Source organism: Periplaneta americana, chromosome 5, assembly GCF_040183065.1.
Source record: "Periplaneta americana isolate PAMFEO1 chromosome 5, P.americana_PAMFEO1_priV1, whole genome shotgun sequence".
NCBI classification, from domain to species: Eukaryota; Metazoa; Arthropoda; class Insecta; order Blattodea; family Blattidae; genus Periplaneta; species Periplaneta americana.
The window spans coordinates 164,829,719-164,851,783 of record NC_091121.1 but is presented as its reverse complement, the minus strand read 5'-3'; the positions used below and the strand labels follow the sequence as shown (position 1 = coordinate 164,851,783).

Sequence of the window (22,065 nt, the reverse complement as noted above, 5' to 3'; positions counted from 1 at the left end):
AAAAACACAAGGGGATTACTTCGAAGGGGTTTGAGAACAATTTTACCAAGGGCGCAAATAGCCGTAGTAGCTGACGCGCCCTTTTTAAACCCCACTAACTGACTGGCAATTTTACCTAATATGTTTTCTGATAGCACTTCGTCATTACTGTACAAGAGTAGTACTGTCCTTATACCTGGGTTAGGCAAGGTTCTATTTTAGAAAGGATAAAGAAGATGAGATTTTGTCACAATTAATAATGTCGTCATTAACTCCATCAAGATCTATCTAAATGAGGAATAAAGCAATGGTGAATTTTTTAAAAGTGTTGATTGTACTTTTTTTCCATTTTTCATTCAATTCATTACCAGATATGGAAAAAGTCTAATCTACACCCCATCTAAAGCTTGATCGTTTTATCATCTTCGTTAACAGTGGTATTGTTCGCATTAAAATTGCACATACACGAAATCATACACAGTTGCATTATGAAAGTAACATAAATAATTGATTAAATGGCGATCTTACTCGTGTTAATTGTGTAAACATGTGTGGCTTACAGCTGTTTCGGTGCACCTGCTTACATGCTTACACAATTAACACGAGTAAGATCGCCATTTAATCAATTATTTATATTCAAGTGTTAAAAGTAGTGTACGAAAGATTCAACATGGAAAGTAACATATATTCAAAAGTGCAGTACTGTTAATTCAGCTTAAACTTGTGCTGCTTATTAAAATACTTACTTACTGGCTTTTAAGGAACCCGGAGGTTCATTGCCACCCTCACATAAGCCCGCCATTGGTCCCTATCCTGAGCAAGATTAATCCATTCTCTATCATCATATCCCACCTCCCTCAAATCCATTTTAATATTATCTTCCCATCTACGTCTCGGCCTCCCAAATGTCTTTTTGCCTCCGGCCTCCCAACTAACACTCTATATGCATATCTGGATTCGCCCATACGTGCTACATGCCCTGCCCATCTCAAACGTCTGGATTTAATGTTCCTAATTATGTCAGGTGAAGAATACAATGCGTGCAGTTCTGTGTTGTGTAACTTTCTCCATTCTCCTGTAACTTCATCCCTATTAGCCCCAAATATTTTCCTAAGCACCTTATTCTCGAACACCCTTAACCTATGTTCCTCTCTCAAAGTGAGAGTCCAAGTTTCACAACCATAAAGAACAACCGGTAATATAACTGTTTTATACATTCTAACTTTCAGATTTTTTGACAGCAGAATAGATGATAAAAGCTTCTCAGCCAAATAATAACAGACATTTCCCATATTTATTCTGTGTTTAATTTCCTCCCGAGTATCATTTATATTTGTTACTGTTGCTCCAAGATATTTGAACTTCTCCACCTCTTCAAAAGATAAATTTTCAATTTTTATATTTCCATTTCGTACAATATTCTGGTCACGAGACATAATCATATACTTTGTCTTTTCGGGATTTACTTCCAAACCTATCTCTTTACTTGCTTCCAGTAAAATTCCCGTCTTTTCCCTAATCGTTTGTGGATTTTCTCCTAACATATTCACGTCATCCGCATAGACAAGCAGCTGATGTAACCCGTTCAATTCCAAACCCTCTCTGTTATCCTGGACTTTCCTATTAAAATAGGTTCTAAAAATATTTCTGTGAGTTGCAGTTGAAAACATTTTTTTAATTACCTTTACCAATGATCACAAGAGGCCTTTTAGCAGTCATTATGAGATTGGCAGCTTGGGTGACTAAAGCAGGATCAGCACAGACTAGAGGTGGGTCTTGACACATTGGCATATGAACGACATAGCTTTTAGCCACACGTTGAGCCAACAAGTTGCCTGGGAAATCCAAATATGATACCCCTACAGAACATCAAAGAATAAGCAAGTCTTAATGATATGTAATACAGAGAAACTATATAAATATTACAAAAAAATGCTAAATCTGAATCATGAATATGAAAATATATCATACATCTTGATTACACAACTTTTAACACTGTATCACTTCGGAATATTTATGATAGGAACTTTCTTGTGTTAAATTTTAACGTACCTTGTTAACATGTTTCGACCTATTTTCGGTCATCTTCAGAACTGATCGTTGTTGGTCTTGCGTTCGTAGTGTAGAGTCAAAGAGTGTATGTGTTTTGAAATTGACTTGTGTTTTGACTCTACACTATGAACGCACCCACACAGGAAACAAGAGGTGCCAAGACCAACAACGACCAGTTCCGAAGATGACCGAAAATAGGTCGAAACATGTTAACAAGGTACGTTAAAATTTAACACAAGAAAATTCTTATCATACATATTCCGAAGAAAATATATCAGTTATGATAATGCATTTTAGTTGTACAAATCTTGTCATTATACTATATTCATTTTTTTGTTTGGACAAACTAATAACAACAGAACAAGTTCTTTTCATATCTCTCTCTTTTATAAACAGAATAATTCATAATTCTTGCTTTGGTGAAATGTAACACAACTTTTTTTTCTTGTTTAAAATGTTTTCGTTATTATACGCCTAATATATACAGTACCTACCAGAAAAAAAGAAGTAATGGGCTGATTCTTGTAGGTTGTTTCATAGTGCGATCCACACGATGACATTCATAAGGAGATCGACATGCCACTCAGAAGCGTGATCTTTTGTCTCATCTCAGTAGCTCAGATGGCTCAGCCGTTTGTCTGTTATGTGGAAGGGAATGGGTTTGAGCCTACCACAGTGAGTTTTTTTTTTCTTCTGAATAATGCTAAAATTGAGTTTTTCAATCTTCGGATTGATGTTTCACTTTAACACAAAGTGAAATAATTTCTGTCCAACTCCTATGAGCTATTATTAGGCTTGACCTTGAAGTAATGTTACAAAATGCTGGTCAGATTAGTTTGCGATAGGAATAATGTTAGAGTTGAGTTAGGTTTCAGAGAACATCTTTTTTTTATAATATACAGTAATTATGTTTGTTTATCTTTATTTTGTTTGCGGAAGAGAAATTTTCTTCCAATTAATAGTTTGTTTTTTTTTAGGTGGGGGGGGGGGGCAAGTCAAGCCTAACAATAACTGGTAGGAGTTGGGCAATAAATAATTATTCCACTTTTTGTTAAAGAAACTGAAACATCGGTCCCAAGACTTTATAAAACTTCATTTTAACGTTATTTAGGAAATGAAAAAAATTACTGACTTGAGACTTGAATCTGGAAGACCACTTCTGCTCAGCATGTCAATATCCTCATGAAGGTTCAAATAAATTTCGAATTTACTGCACAATTTGTAAAGATGATATGATATGATATGATATGATATGATATGATATGATATGATATTATTTAATTTAATTTAATTTTAATTTAATTAATTTATTTAATACTTTACACTAAAGCTACATTAGGCATTGCAGCCCGAAAGAGCAGAAGCTCATGCTCGGGCGCAGTTCAGATCAGTTATACAAAATATATCACAAAATTAAGAGAGTTCATTGAGCACAATAACATTAATAAATGGTAAAATACATACAGCATGTAATAATAGGGTCTATATACAAATAGAAAATACAAAAGTACATGAATATTAGAGTATAAATTTTTAACTCAATTAGCTTAAAGAATTAAATAATTAATCTGATTTGTTTCTTAAATCTATGCGTGTTAAGTGTACTTAGCTCAGGGTAAGCTCTAATTAATGCATTATATATTTTGGGTCCAAAATTTCTGCTGTGTTTTAATCCAGCAGTTGTGTGGCATTTGGGAGTATTTAGAAAGAAACTGTAGTTTTGTCTCATATGGTATTCGTGAGGATCAAATTTAAATTTATTGTGATTTTTATGGAAGTAAATCAGCAATGTTTGTTTATAAATTTGTTCTAGATTTGATACACCAAATTCCTGAAAAATTAATTTTGTTGGGTAATCAAAAGGTTTATATAGGCAAATTTTGATAATTCTTTTTTGGAGCAAATTTAAAGGATGGAGAGTCGATTTTGCCATTCCTCCCCAACCTAAAATACCATACTGAATTATTGATTGAAACAGAGCTAAGTACACAGTACACAGAACATAAATAGGTAACATAACAGATATATGATATGATATGATATGATATATGATATGATATGATATGATATGATATGATATGATATATGATATGATATGATATGATATGATATATGATATGATATGATATGATATGATATGATATGATATGATATGTGGCACTCAGAAGCAAAGTAATACAAGTGACATTTAGTAAGTTTTGAGATAAGTGACTTTGAAGTTGAAACGGAAATTAAAAAATCTGTTACAGGACTATGTTGCTGTAAATTTACAGTTGTATATGTTGGTGCCTATATTTTTTTAACTTCTAAATAGAAATTATCTATTCTAAAACAGTTTAGGTAAAATAGGGTCCTAAAGTCACTTGTATTATTTTGCCACGAAAATATGTTTGTGGAAATATGTTTTATATACATATGTTATATGTATATAAGTGCAAGGGTTTTCAGTATTTTTATATTATTTAAAACAAGAACAAGGACTTTGCTTACAAAATTGAAACATTTCTGTCTTAACAGCACTTGAGCTTTCTTATTATCATATTATAACAAAAGATGTGTCTGTATAACCAAAAGAATCAATCAATCAATCTTCTTAATGTATCCAGTTGTTTGCAGACAATATGAAGTCAACTATAGTCCATTGTAGTATTTTCAGTTCTTCTTTTTCATAGTAAATTAGGGGTATTTTGATCGGTGTTCATTATAGAAGCCTGTTGCTAGTAGCCAGAGTTGGGGTGTAGTCAGTATATACCTACTGCAGAGATATGTCTTCTGCAACTGATACTGATGATTTTAATTTACTTCTTTTGTGGTTTATGAATGGACAGTATAGAAGAATGTGTTCCAGATCTTCAACATGATTATTACACCACATACAAGTAGGAGTATCAGAAAGGTGAAATCGGTGTAGGTATAATTGTGTGACAATGTGACCTGTTCTGGCTCTTGTTAAAAATGTTTGAACATGTCTGGGCAAGTTTTTGTAAATTTGCAGGTCATTCGGTTTCTTTTTAACGGACTGTAAAATTTTTCCTTTGTCAGAAGAGAGCCAATTGTTGATCCATAAGTTTATAAAATGAAACTTTACTGAAGTAAAGGCATTGGATGGAGATATCACTTGAAGAGATCTTGGTTGCAAATATGTTGCCTCTTTCGCAATGTTATCGACTTTCTCGTTCCCAGGTAGACCACAATGACTAGGTATCCATTGAAATTTTATTTTCTTTTGGAGTTTTTTTAGTTCACTTAGTTGTTTCTGAATTGGAATAATTCTATGTGCGTATAGGTGTGGTACATACTTGATTATATTAAATATAGACCCTTGGAGTCGGGAAGTATTCAAATCTTTCAGAAATTTGAGTAACACACTAAAGAGCAGCATCAATAGCTAACAATTCAGTGTCAAGACTGGAGGAGGCTGAACATGGTATGAAGTAGTTTTCTTGATATTTTGGAATATAATACCCTGCTCCTGATGTTCCATCATCAGGATAGATTAGTTCCATGGCATATAACTTAAGAATGTATGGAGGATCTTTTTTGAAATGATTTCGTGGAATTTGTAGGCTATGTTCTGGAATTATCCATTTTCATGGAGGAATTTCATTTACAACTGGAGTTTAGCAATGAGTGCGTCTGTGATATAGACTGATATTTCTTATTTGTTTATTTTGTAGAAATTACATAGGATATTATCTGACAGTTTGAAGAACATCTGAGATCTGGATGAGGCTTGCAATTTTAAATGTATTTTTAGATCCATTTTTAATACATAGTGTCTGATTGGTTGAATATTATATTCAATTTATAGGGCAACAGTTGATGTGGTTTTTGGTACTCGGAAAGAAGAGGGCTAAGAAAATTTCAAATTTTAAATGAAATTCAGCCTTAGTCGCTGTTCATTACGTCACTAGCCTCATCTAATGAAACATCTATGTTTCTGTCATGAAGTGCATCTGTAATGTTCCTACAGCGAATATTCCTTCAACTTCCTCTTCCACGCACTTTTCCACGTCCTACAGTCCTTATTATAGGCCCATCCTAATGCTTCAGGTCATCAAAGAAAGAGTGGTGTATGAGTGGGATGAATTTCATTAGCTATTGCAAGTTGCTCCACTTAGCAAAAGTTATCCTTATTGGATCACTGTATAGTTGGTCCAGCTCAATGTGTGCAGGCCTTCCACGAAGATGTTTCGAATATGTAATATATTACCTCTCTCCATTATGGCAAAAGAATTAGTCATACACAGAAGAAACGTAACAACACTATGTAAACAACGCACTTGTATTAGTTTGCCTCTCAGTCAAAACTCTGTATGCATTGTAATACAAGTGTAAGGCCAACATGGAGCAGCACTGACTGGAACTGGACTTATATTACTTTTTCTCTGAACACAAGTGACGTTAAAGTTTTAGAATATATACTTATCTCACTTTTAAAAAAAAATGTCACTTATATTACTTTGCTTCTGAGTGCCTCGTATATGATATGATATGATATGATATATGATATGATATGAGATATGATATGATATATGATGAGATATGATATGATATATGATATGATATGTTATGATATGATATGATATGATGTGATATATGATATGATATGATATGATGTGATATATGATATGATATGATATGATAGCTTATATAATATATATTTGATGTCAACATTTACATCCATGTAATGTGGACTTCACAATTTTGTATCCGGTACCACAATTATATTCATTACAGATATACCTTTTGTAGACGCTCTTATAATTTAACTTTCGACCCTATTTAAATAATTTGTATACGTGTATATATATATATATATTAGTTGGTTATTTAATGACGCTGAATCAACAACTAGGTTATTTACTGTCAATGCGTTAGGTGATAGCGAGATGGTATTTGGCGAGATGAGGCCGAGAATTCGCCATAGATTACCAGACATTTACATTATGGTTGGGAAAAACCTCGGAAAAACCCAACCAGGTAATCAGCCCAAGTGGGAATCGAACCCGTGCCCGAGCACAACTCCAGATCTGCAGGCAAGTGCCTTAGCCAATTGAGCTATGCAAGTGCATTTCAGTACGAGTTATGACAACACTCGAAATAGAACAAATTTTAAAAACTCTGTTAATGATAGCTTATGCATCTGTGCTCTAGGTCTCTGAGCATGTCAATGTCTTGTATGTGGGACTTCGAAAAGTCAAGTGGCCCATTATTTTTTCTGTTAACTTACTGCACCATACATACAATCTGTTGTATCGAAAACTGTGGACTTTGTGCTTTGTTCAAGACAAGATATCATTACCTGGCCTTCCATATGTTGAGAGTCGAACGGCCTTTTCAACATGTGTAGGAATAAGAGCCGGTCCCAGTAGTCTGGCACTATATTTACAATAGGGTCTTGCTAAATCCACTTGTGGACACTCTTGAAATCCTCCTATGCCTTCATGATCTTGTGCACATGAACCACCAATCACAAGAAGGGGCCTACGATGAAAATATTTTATTATTTTGTACTCTCACTTAGTTATGATAGTGTGATCCGTGGTTATGATGTGAAATATTACGAAGTAGGTTCCCTACTTTTTCTATGTCCCCTACTTTTTCTAGTGTTCATAAATGATCTTGCTCCCCTAATAAAAGATGTATGTTATCCCATATTATTTGCAGATGACACAAATATAGTAATTACAGCCAATAACTCCAACACATTCCAATCTTCAACAGAGGCAATTCTCCTGAAAATATGTGATGGGTTCTCAGCCAATAAATTAGTATTAAATTGTAACAAAACTAACATAATCCAATTTTAATCCTGCCAAAATTCAACTTCGCAAATTTCAAGCGCAATAATAAAATTAACAATAGATCCCTAATAAAAATAACAACAACAATAACAGCCCACAGTATACTTTGCAATATACTTTGCATACAGCCCACTTTGAGGTCTGTGGATATAGAGGGAGAAATTGGATCGGTGTCGGGTAGAGTTCCCGGGTAGCTCAGTTGGTAGAGTGTTGGTACGTTAAACCAAAGGTCCCGGGTACGATGCCTGGCCCCGGAAAAATTTTTCCCTCGAAATTATTCAAATCAACTTTACAGGGAGTTATACCTGAAATCTTGATTTGAACAACAACCAAATTTCTTGGCTTGCAAATCGATAATGTGTTAAATTGGATAAATCATATTAAAGAAATTACCCTCAAACTAAATTCAGCGTGGTTTGCTATTAGATCTATTAAAGAGATAGTAAATATCAGTACCTTAAAAACAATATACTTTGCATACTTCTGCTCGGTAATGAGTTTTGGTATTATATTCTGGGGAAATTCTACAGATAGTAACAGTATATTCCTACTACAAAAAAAAAAGAGTAATTAAAATAATAGTAGGTGCCAAATTTAGGAAATCGAGTAGAATCATTTAAAAAAAAAACTACATATAATGCCCATAGCTTGTCAGTATATTTTTTCATTAATAAACTTCTTCGTACGTAATTGTGAAAACTTTATAACTAATTCAACAGTTCCTATCATAAATACGCGTCAAAAAATGACTTTCGTACTCCAATGGCAAGTCTACCGTTCTATCAGAAAGGAGTATGTTAAATGATAGTAAAAATTTGTAATACCCTCGTATGGATATAAAAAATCAAACTCAAAACATAAGATTATTTAGAGCCAAATAAAGAAGTACCTAATTTCTCATGCCTCCTACTCTGTAGGTGAATTTATGACATTCAACAACGCTTCATGAATATTTGTCTTGTATTAAGTACCGTATTGATACTAAACCTTTGTGTTGTACTAGTAGGCTATATTGTAAAACATTAAACCAAACCCTTTAACTCTATTAAATGTAGAATATAATCTAAATTTAACAGAAGAAATACTGAAATCAGAAGTAAACACTGAAATAATGAAGCAATTGTCTTTAGAGACAATATTAGGTATCCTCCACAAAACTGGCTTCATTTATACACCGACGGATCCTTGATCTCCAGAGAACAAGGTGCCGGTGCAGGTGTTCGTGCTGTCTCTTCTCACTTTATAGATCTCTTGGATATGGAACAACAAGTTTTGATGGTGAAATCATTGCAATAAGTGAATGACTCAGGAATCTTCTATGCCACATCAATAAATTTAGGAATGCAGTTATATTGTCAGACTCCAAAGCAGCTATTCTATCAAGAGTCTCTAAACACACACCTTCATCTCAAACAGCAGAAATAACTAAAATGCTCTCTCAATTAATATCACTCAATAAAAGAATTGTATTCCAATGGATACCATCCCATTGTGAAATCCTGGGAAACGAGAATGTGGATGCTTTAGCAAAGAAGAGCAGCACTGCTACTTACAGACCTATTACTAAATCTACGTATTACTCTGTGAAGAGATTTATTAAATCTACATTCTTAGACTTCAACAAACAAAATTTGATAACTCAACCCCAAGGGGAAAAAATGGAACTCTCTGCATCAAAATCCACAGTTAATTCCCGATTTACCACGAAAATCGTCTGTAGCTGCATTTAGATTGTCAACAGGTCATGACTGTTTGGCCAAACACCTGCATAGAATTGGAATATATCAGTCCCCTAACTGCCCATTGTGCAACTCAAACCAAGAAATGGATTCGGAACACCTCAAAATCTGTGCTTCAGTGGCTGGTCATGATAATATCTTTGAAAAATATTGGAGTGCAAGAGGTCAAATGACTTTATTGTCAAACGCCTGGCATTAGAAAACAACAACATATTGTAAAACACTTCTGTATATACCTATCATTGAAGAAAAATTCGTTCTGGCACCGGGAATCGAACCCAGGACCTCTCAGCTTTCCACTCTGAATGCTCTTTCCATCTGAGCTATTCCGAGACCCGATTCACGGTGCCGGCCGAACTCTCCTCCTTTGTATCATCAATGGTCTACTACCTGCATTTTAGACATATTACTCATATTTAAATAACTTCATGGCCATTTTCAACAACAGTTTATTGAAGACTGTTAACATTGATATACATATTCATATATGAGGTCTCGCTGTCCTCATTAAATAATCAAGACTACTTATGTGTAGTCAACAGATAGCCTTGATTATTCAATGAGGATGGAGAGGTCTCATATATGAATATGTATATTTCTGTACAGTATATATTTCAACTAGACTGTGACTACAATTAAGACTTCATGATACTATTAAGATTATTTTTGATACTGTCTTTGTTCCTGTAATAACTCCTATGTGCAAAATATAGCATTTTTCAGTTTGAGGAAAAAACACATTTATTCATCCTATGGCAACCGTACATTGTGAATTCTTACATTTTCGAAAGAAAGAAATATAATTACATATAGGAGATTTTATTATTTGCTGTATCATACATACATAGGATGAAAATAAATGGTTCTAAAAGTAAATCTATAACATTTTGTAAAACCCGAGAGGAAACTAGTCTTAATTACGAATTCAGTGGTGTTGTAATTCCTCAAGAACAATGTTGTAAATACCTAGGAGTGTATTTAAACTCCAAACTTTCCTGGGGAGAGCATGTTGACAATATTACGGGTAAATCATGGAGGGCACTTCACTTTATTATGAGAATCTTGAGAAAGGCTAGCCCCAAATCGAGGGAAATAGCATTTATCTAACGTTAGTGCGACTGTTAATGGAATACAGAACTACATGTTGGGATCCCTATAGAATATATCAGGTAAATTCGTTAGAAAGAATCCAGTACAGGGCAGCGAAATTTGTTAAAGGTAAAAGAGAAGATGGAAACGATACAATAAAAGAACTTAAATGGGAAACTTTGGAAAACAGACGTAGGAAAACTAGAATAACATCATTGTATAGAGCACATCTAGGTCAGAAAGCATGGGTAGACATAACGGCTCGGTTAGAAAATCCAACGTACTATGGTAGGAATGATCATGATTTTAAAATCAAATGTAGGAAACAGAAAACGGATGTAGGTAAATTCTCATTTTTAAGTAGAACTATAAATGATTGGAATGACCTATATGCAGCGGTCTTTGAGGGCTGTCCTTCCTTAAGGAGATTCAAGAATAACTTAAAAAGTTGTGTATAAAGTGCAAATTAAAATTAAGGTGACATTTAAGATTTATTTTTTTTTAAGGTGACATGTATTTATTTAGCCTGACGAGTTACTCCCTTGGTTTGAATTGTAAATTATTTAAAAAATAGCGTGTAAGAGGGCCTTAGACTAGAAATGTTTAGCTTAAATGTAGTTCTGTTTATAAGTATGCATAAGGGTGTAATTATCTGTCTTATTTGAACTGTTGTATCAGTGAAGCGAGGTGAGTCAGTGGAGTTATGGTTTTACAGTGCAGTGAATAGTTCCGATCAGTGATAATTTATAGCATCAATGAAATGTGTTCTATAGTGTCAGTTGAAATGTGTTATAGACTGTCAGTGAAATGTGTACTAAGTTTCAGTGAAATGCGTCATAGTGCCATTACAGTGAGTGAGATGAGAGTTTGACTGTTGAAACTTATGTAGGGCCTACACATATGTAGGTTGTATTGTAAAATTAGATTATTTTATGTCTTATTATTAATTGTAATTATTATGTTAAATTGTATTGTGTATTCTTATTGTATAGTGTATATAATTGTATAACTGTATTGTGTATTGTTTAATTGTGTAAACAACTGCCACCGGGTGCTTGCCCACTTGCAGTATAAATAAATACATACATCACTATTTAAGTTATTTAATAGGGCAAAAATCTGAAAATTGATAAATATGTCACATAGGAGTTATTGCAGGAACAACGATGATATATTCCATATTCTAGCTGTGAAGTGATGTACGAATACCATGGAATGTAAATAAATACAGTAGAATACAATTTAGGCCTACGCATATTCTCTACTTACAGAAGCAAGAATTAAATTTCTGTTTAAAAGATGTCTATAATTTTTCGGCAAGTAAGCAGTTTTACTTCGTCCAGTCATTTATGGGGACTATAATTTTCTATTTCAGTCCCAATGTCAACATTTAGTCCCTATTTACACTAGCGCATGCGCAGTACGGATTTCGTTCCTTCCCTTTCGACATCTGCTGGGTAGAAGCTGTTTCTATTTCTGTGCGACATTTCCGTAGGTGGGCTAGCCGAATTCACGCGACAGGACCCGAACATGGTTCGGAAAAAGCAGTAGCAGACAACTTTCAGCTGTTTCTCTGTTTCCGCGCGCTTTGTAGCATCATGTCAAAGTGGAACAAAAACCAAGTAATGAAATTAATCAAGCTTTACGAACAATGTCCATGCTTATATGACATCATAAATAAGGACTATCACAATAGGATTTGGAGGGGAAATGCACTGAAGTATATTTGTAAAAATTTGGGGTCTGTTCGTCCCAATACTATTCCCTCCGAAATCAAAACAAAAATAAATAACATCAGGAGTCAATATGCAAGAAAAAAAATTAAACTTACAATTCATTTTAATATAATAAATATATATTGAACAATTTTGTTCCAGTTTGAAATATTTACTGAGAACATGAAATAACCCTTTCTCTTGCCTTCTGGATATTCATTTCCTTTCCCAGTCTCTCTTTGTTTTTTTTTTTTTTTTTTTTTTGCTTCACATTAGTGCAAGCTAACAAAACACTTGAAGCTGTAGAAGCTAAAACAGCTGCTTTTATATTGCTCTAATCCATTCTGTTCATTTAAAGGGCTCACCATATCACTTACATGTTGCTCGAGCTCAACAACTTGCCTCGAGTAGCAGACGAGAAATCTGCCAAGAGGTAACGGTGATACTACATTTATCCGACAGAAAGCACTTGATATAGAACGTTGCTCGACAACTTGCGTCGACTTGTGGACGAGAAATCTGCCAAGTGTAAATGGTGATGCTACATATAGCCGACAGAAAGCGCTTGATGTTGCGCGACAAATAGCAAGTGTAAATAGGGACTTAGGCACATTTATACTGGCATAACATTTATTTATTTATTTTGCAAATGGCTAGTACTGGTACATGATCAATAGAGTAATTGACTACAAACAAACAAAAATAGTAATAGGAAAATTGCAGCTAACTGAAATAACACATCTTCATCCTAATTTCCCAGTAACGATCAACTGCGGAGGAGGAGTTAGGAGTTCATTCATTCATTCATTCATTCATTCATTCATTCATTCATTCATTCATTCATTCATTCATTCATTCATTCATTCATTCATTCATTCATTCATTCGTTCATTCATTCATTTATTTTATTCCATAAATCTTACATGAGCAATGAAGCTTTAAGATGTGGAACAAGACAACATTTTACAATATTACAATTACAATTTTTACAAATTTTTATAGCTTTACAATTTAGTAATTTTCTACAATTTTTACAATTTTGTGCAATTTTTTACTTTTTTTTTTTTTTTTTTTGCGAGATGTAGTGAGATGAGATGAGATCCGAGGATTCGCCAAAATATTACCCGGCATTTGCCTTTTGGTGGGGGAAACCTCGGAAAAACCCAACCAGGTAATCAAATCAAAGGGGGGTAATCAAATCAAAGGGGTTGATGCCAAGGACTCGCCATAGACCATCCGGCTTCAGTCCCACAGCTGGGGAAAACCTCGGAAGAAACCAAAGACCAAAGGGGGATCCAACCCAAGCCCGAACGGAGCTCCGGATCAGCAGCCCAGCGAGTCTGCCGACTGAGCTACATCGATGGCTCTACTAAAAGTATACAATACATAGCCAATCAGATTATTAAATTTACAAATGTAAACGATCATTCATAAGTTGAGCTATATGTATGGGTATAATACAAAAAAGTGGTATTTATGTTCGAAATGCAGAGTATTATTTTATTTGATTTTTATTTCTATGGCCATATCGCGACTTTACTATGAATGGGGTGCCATTTTGTCTGAAGTTCGGCATTCTCTCTAACCTGAAAATATCTGACGACCTGATCTGAGGTGCTCTCTCTCACCAACATGACATCTATTCTGACAGCTGGACACCTAAAACCCTTAATCAAACCACCATCTACAGTATCTCTAGGCCGAACTTTCATTTGACAGATGCTGTCTTGTGTACAATGTTGCAACTATTACGATGGCTGGAGGTACTGAAATACTATTGTCTGAGAGTTACGGGTCTGTTTTTTTTTTAAATCGGGTACGAACCCGGCATTTACATTCATTACTGGAAATATATAGCATAATAGATTGAGGAAACCACGCAAAAAGTCTCAATCAGGTTGGATGGTCCCAGGATTCATAGCAAGCATCATAGCTACCACGCTCGGTACAGAGTCATTATTGTAATACATCAGGACCGATATATCACAGCATGTACATCCCCGGGCAAGAGAACAGACCTTTGGTGGGAAATTGTTTGTCATAGCAGTGGATTAAAACTCTTATACCTTATGCATTTGCTAAAGTACAACAGCAGGAATTCTTGTATAATCAAACTCTGAAATGATGGAATTCACTCAGAAACCTATTTTCGTCTTTATTAGGACGATCCTACTTTGTGAGATAGGATTGGGATTTATGGGTTAGTATGAAGGTAGTTGTCGTACTGTCAAGTTACCTGTCGGGCTATGTTGCTACCTGACTCCAATATATCAGTTACCCCGGTATTGTACTTAGCTTTCTAGTATTATATTATACTAATATGATTTATAATTCTCAATTATTACTCTTTTAATATGTACTCCATTTCATTAAGACTACATGCATGAAACAAAATAAATCTTATAATTTTAAACTATACAGAATATTTGCTTAGATAAAGTATTGAAGGTCCACCAGGTGACACACAAACGGCATGAGGCCATGCAACACGCTGCAAACGTCTCCTGCAGACTTAGCAGTCCAGTTCAGTTTCTCTGTAGGAGTTGTTTTATTGACATTAGATTGCATGTTATTCTTTTGATTGTGTTAGATTTGGATTTAAGAGTGGTCTTTTGCTGCAGTTGCTACGTGGAATGATAAAATTAGGAAATTTTCTTGCAAATCGTCTTTTTACCTTTCCGCAGTCACTCTTTTTCAGATAATTCTCTACCATGAAAATCCTTTGCTCTAATGTAAATTTCTGTGAGGCCATGTGAGCAAGCTAATTTAAACACTTCACTAACACAATCAGAAGAATAACACTCAATCTAACATCAAAACAACCCTCCTACAGAGAGATTGAACTGGATTGCCAAGCGTGTGGGAGTTGGTTTGCCGCATGTTGCATTGTCTTTGTGTCAGTCAGGTGTCCAGTGCTGTAGTTGGAAAAAAAAAATTTAAGTGCAACTCACCTTACAGTCTATTTCAGAAGGACCCCGTTTCCCTCATGTGTAATTTCTAACTTCATTCATTGGCTGTAGTTTCCTACATGCTGTTTCATCTGCCATTTCAGAACCATGATTGTACATAAGGGTGTGGATTGAACTCTTGAAGTGGAGGGCCAACACTGCTTTTAAATATCAACACACATGGCTTGGAGACCAGGAGAGCATTTCTATTTCTTGATATTACTTCATTCTTTGTGCTGGAAGATCTTTCGCAGTCTGATATTGAAATTAGCAGAGTGTCGATTGTTTCTTTTTAAATTTCAATTCATTTTTTTCAGTTTCACAGTCAATACACTCACAGAAAGCAGTTATGAAGAGTCGCTTTTCTAGCAAACGAAAAAATCACAGAGTCTGCTCACATCAACACCAGTGATATTAGCGTAAGGAGGCCAGTTTTTTGTGTTAACCAAATTCAGGTCATTTACAAGTAGATTCATTTGTTCATCACTCAGCGAGAAACAATTTCAATTGGTGATACTGGAAATTGACTAGCTAGGTGGAGTTTCTTGAGACTAAAGTCACCTTCATACATCAGAGTGCATTCTCTGTCTGTCTGCATAGAGGAAAAAAAAGATGGACTGCTCACATTAGGCTCCATCTTTTTCTAACGTAATGTGTTTCTATACAAATCTCGCTTTCAGGTGTAGCTCCTTGTAAAGCTCACTTGAATAATTTCAAGGGATACCGAGCCCTGGAACAATTTTTCCCTTGAAATTATTCATAGTGTGTTTCTGTTTAACAGAAGCTACAGTAAATTTAAATTTTCTTGAATAGTGAACCCGATAAAAAAAAAACAAAGTCGTTTTACCGATAAATATTTAGCTACAATTAAAAAGTTATTTTGTACTGGAATGGTGAAGTCATATTAATTTTTAACTTGAACGGTAAAATCCAACTAAAATTTCAACTGGAACTGCGTTCTGATCCGTTTCAGCCCAACTACAGCAGTGCACATGCAGCCAGGGTTGCCAGATTCTCTCATCAAGAATCCAGGACAGGTGATGGTGCTCCATACCTTAACGTTACTCCACATTTAAATTAATTCAATTTGCATTACAACATACTTGGCCAAAAACATGTATAAAATTATTCTAACATGTTTCTAGCCAAGTATGTTCTTAATATGTTTTATCAATTGACTCATTATATGTAATTAATTGTTTTAACATTATATATCTGGTCTATGCCTCCAATTTTTATATGCACATATTTGTTAACCTAATTATATAGATAAGGAGCGGATTCCTATGTAATTTAATATTCTTTTTGCGTGTGATAAAACACAATTAACAAAGTTAAAAATTCCGAACATGAAGTTTCAAGTTTAAAACCCGAATTTTATTTCACATAAAAACACCACTATTCTCCCCCCCTTCCACCATCAGCTGTGACATAGTTTACACCACTATTCTCCCCCCCTTCCACCATCAGCTGTGACATAGTTTACGTAATTTTTGTACATGGAGCGCACCGACCAGTTTCTTTCTGCCTCCAGTGAACTCAAGAACACATCCTCATTCATCATAGTAAGTTACAGTTCATACAGTTTTCAACCTAAGATACAGTCATTTACGTTTCTCTTATTAATTTTGTATAAATTTGCCCTCTTAACAATTAATAGTTCAAACTTTTAACTAATAAACAACTGTTCCGTGCGCTTACGTACATATAAAATCTCTACACGAGATGTTCTGTAACAGATTCATGTGAATTATTAAGATCTTGGCATTAATAGCATTGAGATATGTATATACTTTGTTCTGGAAACGAGCACCATTGAAATTTTTGAGTATAGATATTACATTTGATACTTTCTTCCCCACAGCTGTTGCCCCAGCTCCCACCAAATATGGAAAGCTACATAACCATCAAACTGGACGACTATTAATTCTGATCTTAACAATTTTAAAGTATTTTAGTTAATTTCATCAGCAATTGTAACACTTTATTACGGCCCATTGAGCCGCCTTGTATTTATATTGTAATTTCTGCCTTACAATTATTGATTTTAAATAGTAACATGTCATTTTAATTTTTAATATTAACTGAGTTTACTTGTACGGCAACATATAGTGTACTCACACCATACATATGGGCTTACTTGTTTCTGATGATGGCTCCATAGAGGCGAAAACGTTCAAATAAATATATTATGTAACAAAATATTGTATAACCAATATATTTGTTAAATAAGGATAAGCATAGATGGCACATGTAATAAAATTATCATTTATCATGCCTCTTAAATTTGTAACAAAAAAATTATGTAAATACATATTTTCAGGAAATCTATTATAAACACATAAATCTTGGAGTTTTCTTACTTAAATAACTTTTTTACAAGAACTTTTGAATATTTTAAAACTAAATCAATTATATCACTCAGAAGTACGTTATCTTTTTAAGAATTCTTGGTTCCTTCGTGTTTCTTAGCGCTGTGTGGTGTATCCGTGATCCATTTTCGTAATAGTATCGCCTCAAGTTCTGAGTACTGCTAGGCAGCATATCAGTGTTATTATTAGAGAATAAATTAACACGGACAAGAAGGAGAGATCTTGCAACACATAATTAAGAATGTTTTTTGTTGCTGAAGATGATTTCAATCAACAGTTTGTTTGTGAAACACAAGAAATAAGAGCTCGGGTATGAACATTATTTAATTTAAACAAATCTCTCGCCTCTCGCTCATGTCTATCAAGTAAGGCAATATATCTTGTTGTGATTCCCTGTTATCGGGCTTCGTCATTCGATATCCTTCAAGATATACTGAAAGATGGTTGTTTAAAAAATGATTTGGCTTTCCTATTAGCAAATTTAAGCTTTTTGTGTGACACCATAAAAAAACTCGAAACATCCAAAAATCTGTTGTCTGAAACAGGGAGGTGCGTGCCGTGGAAATTAAACTAGACTCGCTACCAGGTTCAAAAGCACAATTACTAAGGGACAAATTCCAGAATGTGTTTGGGAAAAACAGTGGATATAAAAAATGTATAAAGTTGCTCAAGTATTGGAGGATGTGCCTGTAGGTGAAATTGACGTTATTCAGAGATAATCGGCATGCATTTGTGATGGAGAATTTGGAGATAACCTTTGTTGTTCACTGCAATTCTTGGCCAACTACTAGCACTCAAGTGTGGTTGGTGAGAACCTAGTAACATTTTTTTTCAAGCTAAGTAAGGTATTTTTGTCATATTTAAAAAAAAAAATATTTTTTTTTATTTTTGGCAAATATTTTCATACTTTTCAGCACATAAAAAATAAATATAGCCTATTTAAATTTTTTAGCACATAAAAATCCGCTCCCTATTTATAAATATATTCAGTTAGATTATTGTACAAATTGATCTGAAGATGGCTCACTTGAGCTGAAAAGTTCATCAATAAATAAGTAAAAACCATTTGTGTAACTTAACACAATTGTATCAGATAAGCATAGACGGGCATTAAAATAAAATTATATTCTAAGGTAATGGCTTATGGGAAAACTCAAAATGTTGATAAAATTAAAAAATACAAAGTTTTGGCTAGACTTGAAGTATAGCAATATATTAGCAATTTTTCCATTAGCTTACCAGCAGTTTATTTGTGCATTAGCCATACCGCCAATTGCATGGATCAATCCAGGACCTGATACAACAAGACAAACTCCTGGACGTTTCGTCAGATAACCTATTGCTTGTGCAGCATAACATGCAGCTTGCTCATTTCTCATTCCTACATAATGTAAACCAGCTTGTTGCATGGCCATTGCTAGTTCGATCACAGGGGTACCCACAAATCCAAATACATATTTCACACCCTAAAATAAAAAGTCAATTATTAGTCGAACTTGTCAACTTTCCAGATCATTTTATAGAATAATATTTACTTAAACTACGAACATACTAAATAATTTCAATTGAAGTAAGTGAATAAACATGCAGTTCTCAAAGGAATTGTTGCATATTATTTTATTGCAAACATATGAAGAAATATGGAAATTTATTTTTGTGCCAAAAACGTATTGTACATATCTTCATAAGTTTGCAATAAACTAAATGCAACAATTTTTTAGCAGAAAGAATACATATATCGCGTACTGTATTTCATAAGTTTGCAATAAAATAATATGCAATAATTTTTTAGCGAAAAAAATATTATATATCTCATATTTCATAAGTTTGCAATAAAATAGTACGCAACAATTTTTTTAGCATATGAAGGGTACATGGGAAAAACAAACAATGTCACAATCCCTTTAAGGATGATGTCGTTATCTAATTCACTGTATTACTGCAAACTTTAGTGTTATTTTTACCAAAAGTGGTAAAGGAGAATTAAAACCACGGATACACTTATCATTTCCTTCATTTCAAGTAGAAACACCAATAAATTTTACAGTAATATACTGAAATAGATCCTTATCTCACCCTTAATGGAAATGTGACATTGTTCGGTTTTTCCCGTGTACTCTTCATATATATATATATATATATATATATATATATATATATATATATATATATCGCATATTTCATAGGTTTGCATTATAATATGCAACAATTCTCTAGCAAAAAGAATACATATATCGCGTACCGTATTTCATAAGTTTGCAATAAAATAATATGCAACAATTTTTTAGCGAAAAGAATATTATAGCCTATATCTCATATTTCATAAGTTTGCAATAAAATAGTACGCAACAATTTTTTAAGCATATGAAGGTACACGGGGAAAACAAACAATGTCACAATTCCTTTGAGGGTGATGTCGTTATCTAATTCACTGTATTACTGCAAACTTTAGTGTTATTTTTACCAAAAGTGGTAAAGGAGAATTAAAACCACGGATACACTTATCATTTCCTTCATTTCAAGTAGAAACACCAATAAATTTTGCAGTAATATACTGAAATAGATCCTTATCTCACTCTTAATGGAAATGTGACATTGTTCGTTTTTCCCGTGTACTCTTCATATATATATATATATATATATATATATATATATATATATATATATATCGCATATTTCATAGGTTTGCAATATAATATGCAACAATTTTCTAGCAAAAGGATTACATATATCGCATATTTCATAAGTTTGCAATAAAATAATATGCAACTATTTTCTTAGCAAAAAGAATAATATATATATATCGCATGTTTCATAAGTTTGCAATAAAATAATATGCAACAATTTTTAGCAAAAAGACTATATATATATATACATATATATCGCATATTTCATAAGTTTGCAATAAAATAATATGCGACAATTTTTAACAAAAAGAATATATATCGCATATTTCATAAGTTTTCAATAAAATAATATACATATCGCATATTTCAGAAGTTTGCAATAAAATAATATGCAACAATTCTTTAACAAAAAGAATATATCGCATATTTCATAAGTTTGCAATAAAATTATATGCAAAAATTTTTAGCAAAAAGAATATATCGCATATTTCATAAGTTGCAATAAAATAATATACATATCGCATATTTCAGAAGTTTGCAATAAAATAATATGTAACAATTTTTAGCAAAAAGAATATATCGCACATTTCATAAGTTTGCAATAAAATAATATGCAACATTTTCTTCGAGCACTGTATTTACCTGTGCAACAAGTGCCTCAGCCAATATTGTATTTCCATCAACATCTATATCAGACATTTTGTTAATGAAGTGATATTTTGGTGTATGAATTGGAAATGTAACTATTCTACACATACGTGGAAATTTTTATTACCAGCCCGACTAGTGCTGAAACTTGTAGGCTACTACAGTACAGGTACCGATAAAAAGCATCAAGGTTATAATGTGATACAAGACAAAACATGAACTAGTTATGCAAATGGACGTTGTAAATAACCTGTTTGTAACCGCGCTCACAGTGTAGGAATGATTTATATACAAACTTGATTTATCATTTACTTGATGTAAGTTTGTGAAGAAATATGTAAGGATAGTTATGATTTTTCCAGAAAGTAAAAGTGCAACTGCAAAGACGTACGTAATTTTATTGTGAAATTGGTCACATTCTTAAGCCTGTCTTGTAGGCAGTTGTAACGTTGCTCTGGTGTGATTGTTGACCTATAACGCAGTAGTTTCGTGAGCTGGATTTATTGAAATATATGCGTTTTTTACAATGCTAAACTTAAATGATTATTATCTCGATTGGATGATTGCTGATCCATGTCGTTCGTCAGCGTGTACTGTTCCTTTTCCCTACACGCACGCACACACACACTCTTTTCGTAATAACTAACAAAAGTACTGTTTTCAGTAACATGGAAATAAAGAAGAAATTACGTTTTAAACGTCAACAGAAATGTTGACTTAATAATAATTATAATTCTAGACGAAATAATTTCTACTATTAGAAATGTTGTTTAACAATACACGAATAGAGGATAGGTAACTTACTATATTGACTACTATTTCTTTTATTGTAATGACTAGAGCCCGGATTTTATGTAATATTAAAATGAGAAATGTGTACATGAATATGTAGCTAAAAATGAAAAAAATATGTAGATAAATATGTAATAAATAACAAGTACGGTATAACTTAAAATCTAAGCTTTATATGATGTATTTTTGCACAATGATAAGAAAATAGAACTCAAAAAAGTTTACAGGTACACCTCAGTTAATGATTGATTGAAGACTTAATTAATAATTAAATATGTTTCCATATTTTCTGCGGTC

At 33.4% G+C, this 22,065-nt stretch overlaps 1 protein-coding gene and 1 long non-coding RNA gene across 2 annotated transcripts in view; one reads left to right on the top strand and one right to left on the bottom strand.

The window, feature by feature from the left end:
- LOC138700265 (uncharacterized) overlaps window positions 1–18,838 on the top strand; it is a 56,526-nt gene extending 37,688 nt beyond the window's left edge. Inside the window, exon 2 of the long non-coding RNA XR_011332317.1 lies at window positions 16,303–18,838. This is a non-coding gene — a long non-coding RNA (uncharacterized lncRNA). The remainder of the gene's footprint in view (window positions 1–16,302) is intronic.
- LOC138700261 (2-hydroxyacyl-CoA lyase 1-like) overlaps window positions 1–21,105 on the bottom strand; it is a 49,681-nt gene extending 28,576 nt beyond the window's left edge. Inside the window, exons 1-4 of the mRNA XM_069826757.1 lie at window positions 20,971–21,105; window positions 18,941–19,167; window positions 7,337–7,518; window positions 1,662–1,838 (exon numbers count right to left, since the gene is read on the bottom strand). Of these exons, the coding sequence (XP_069682858.1) occupies window positions 1,662–1,838; window positions 7,337–7,518; window positions 18,941–19,167; window positions 20,971–21,084 (700 nt within the window). The 5' untranslated portion in view covers window positions 21,085–21,105. The remainder of the gene's footprint in view (window positions 1–1,661; window positions 1,839–7,336; window positions 7,519–18,940; window positions 19,168–20,970) is intronic.
- Between the last annotated feature and the right edge of the window lie 960 nt (window positions 21,106–22,065).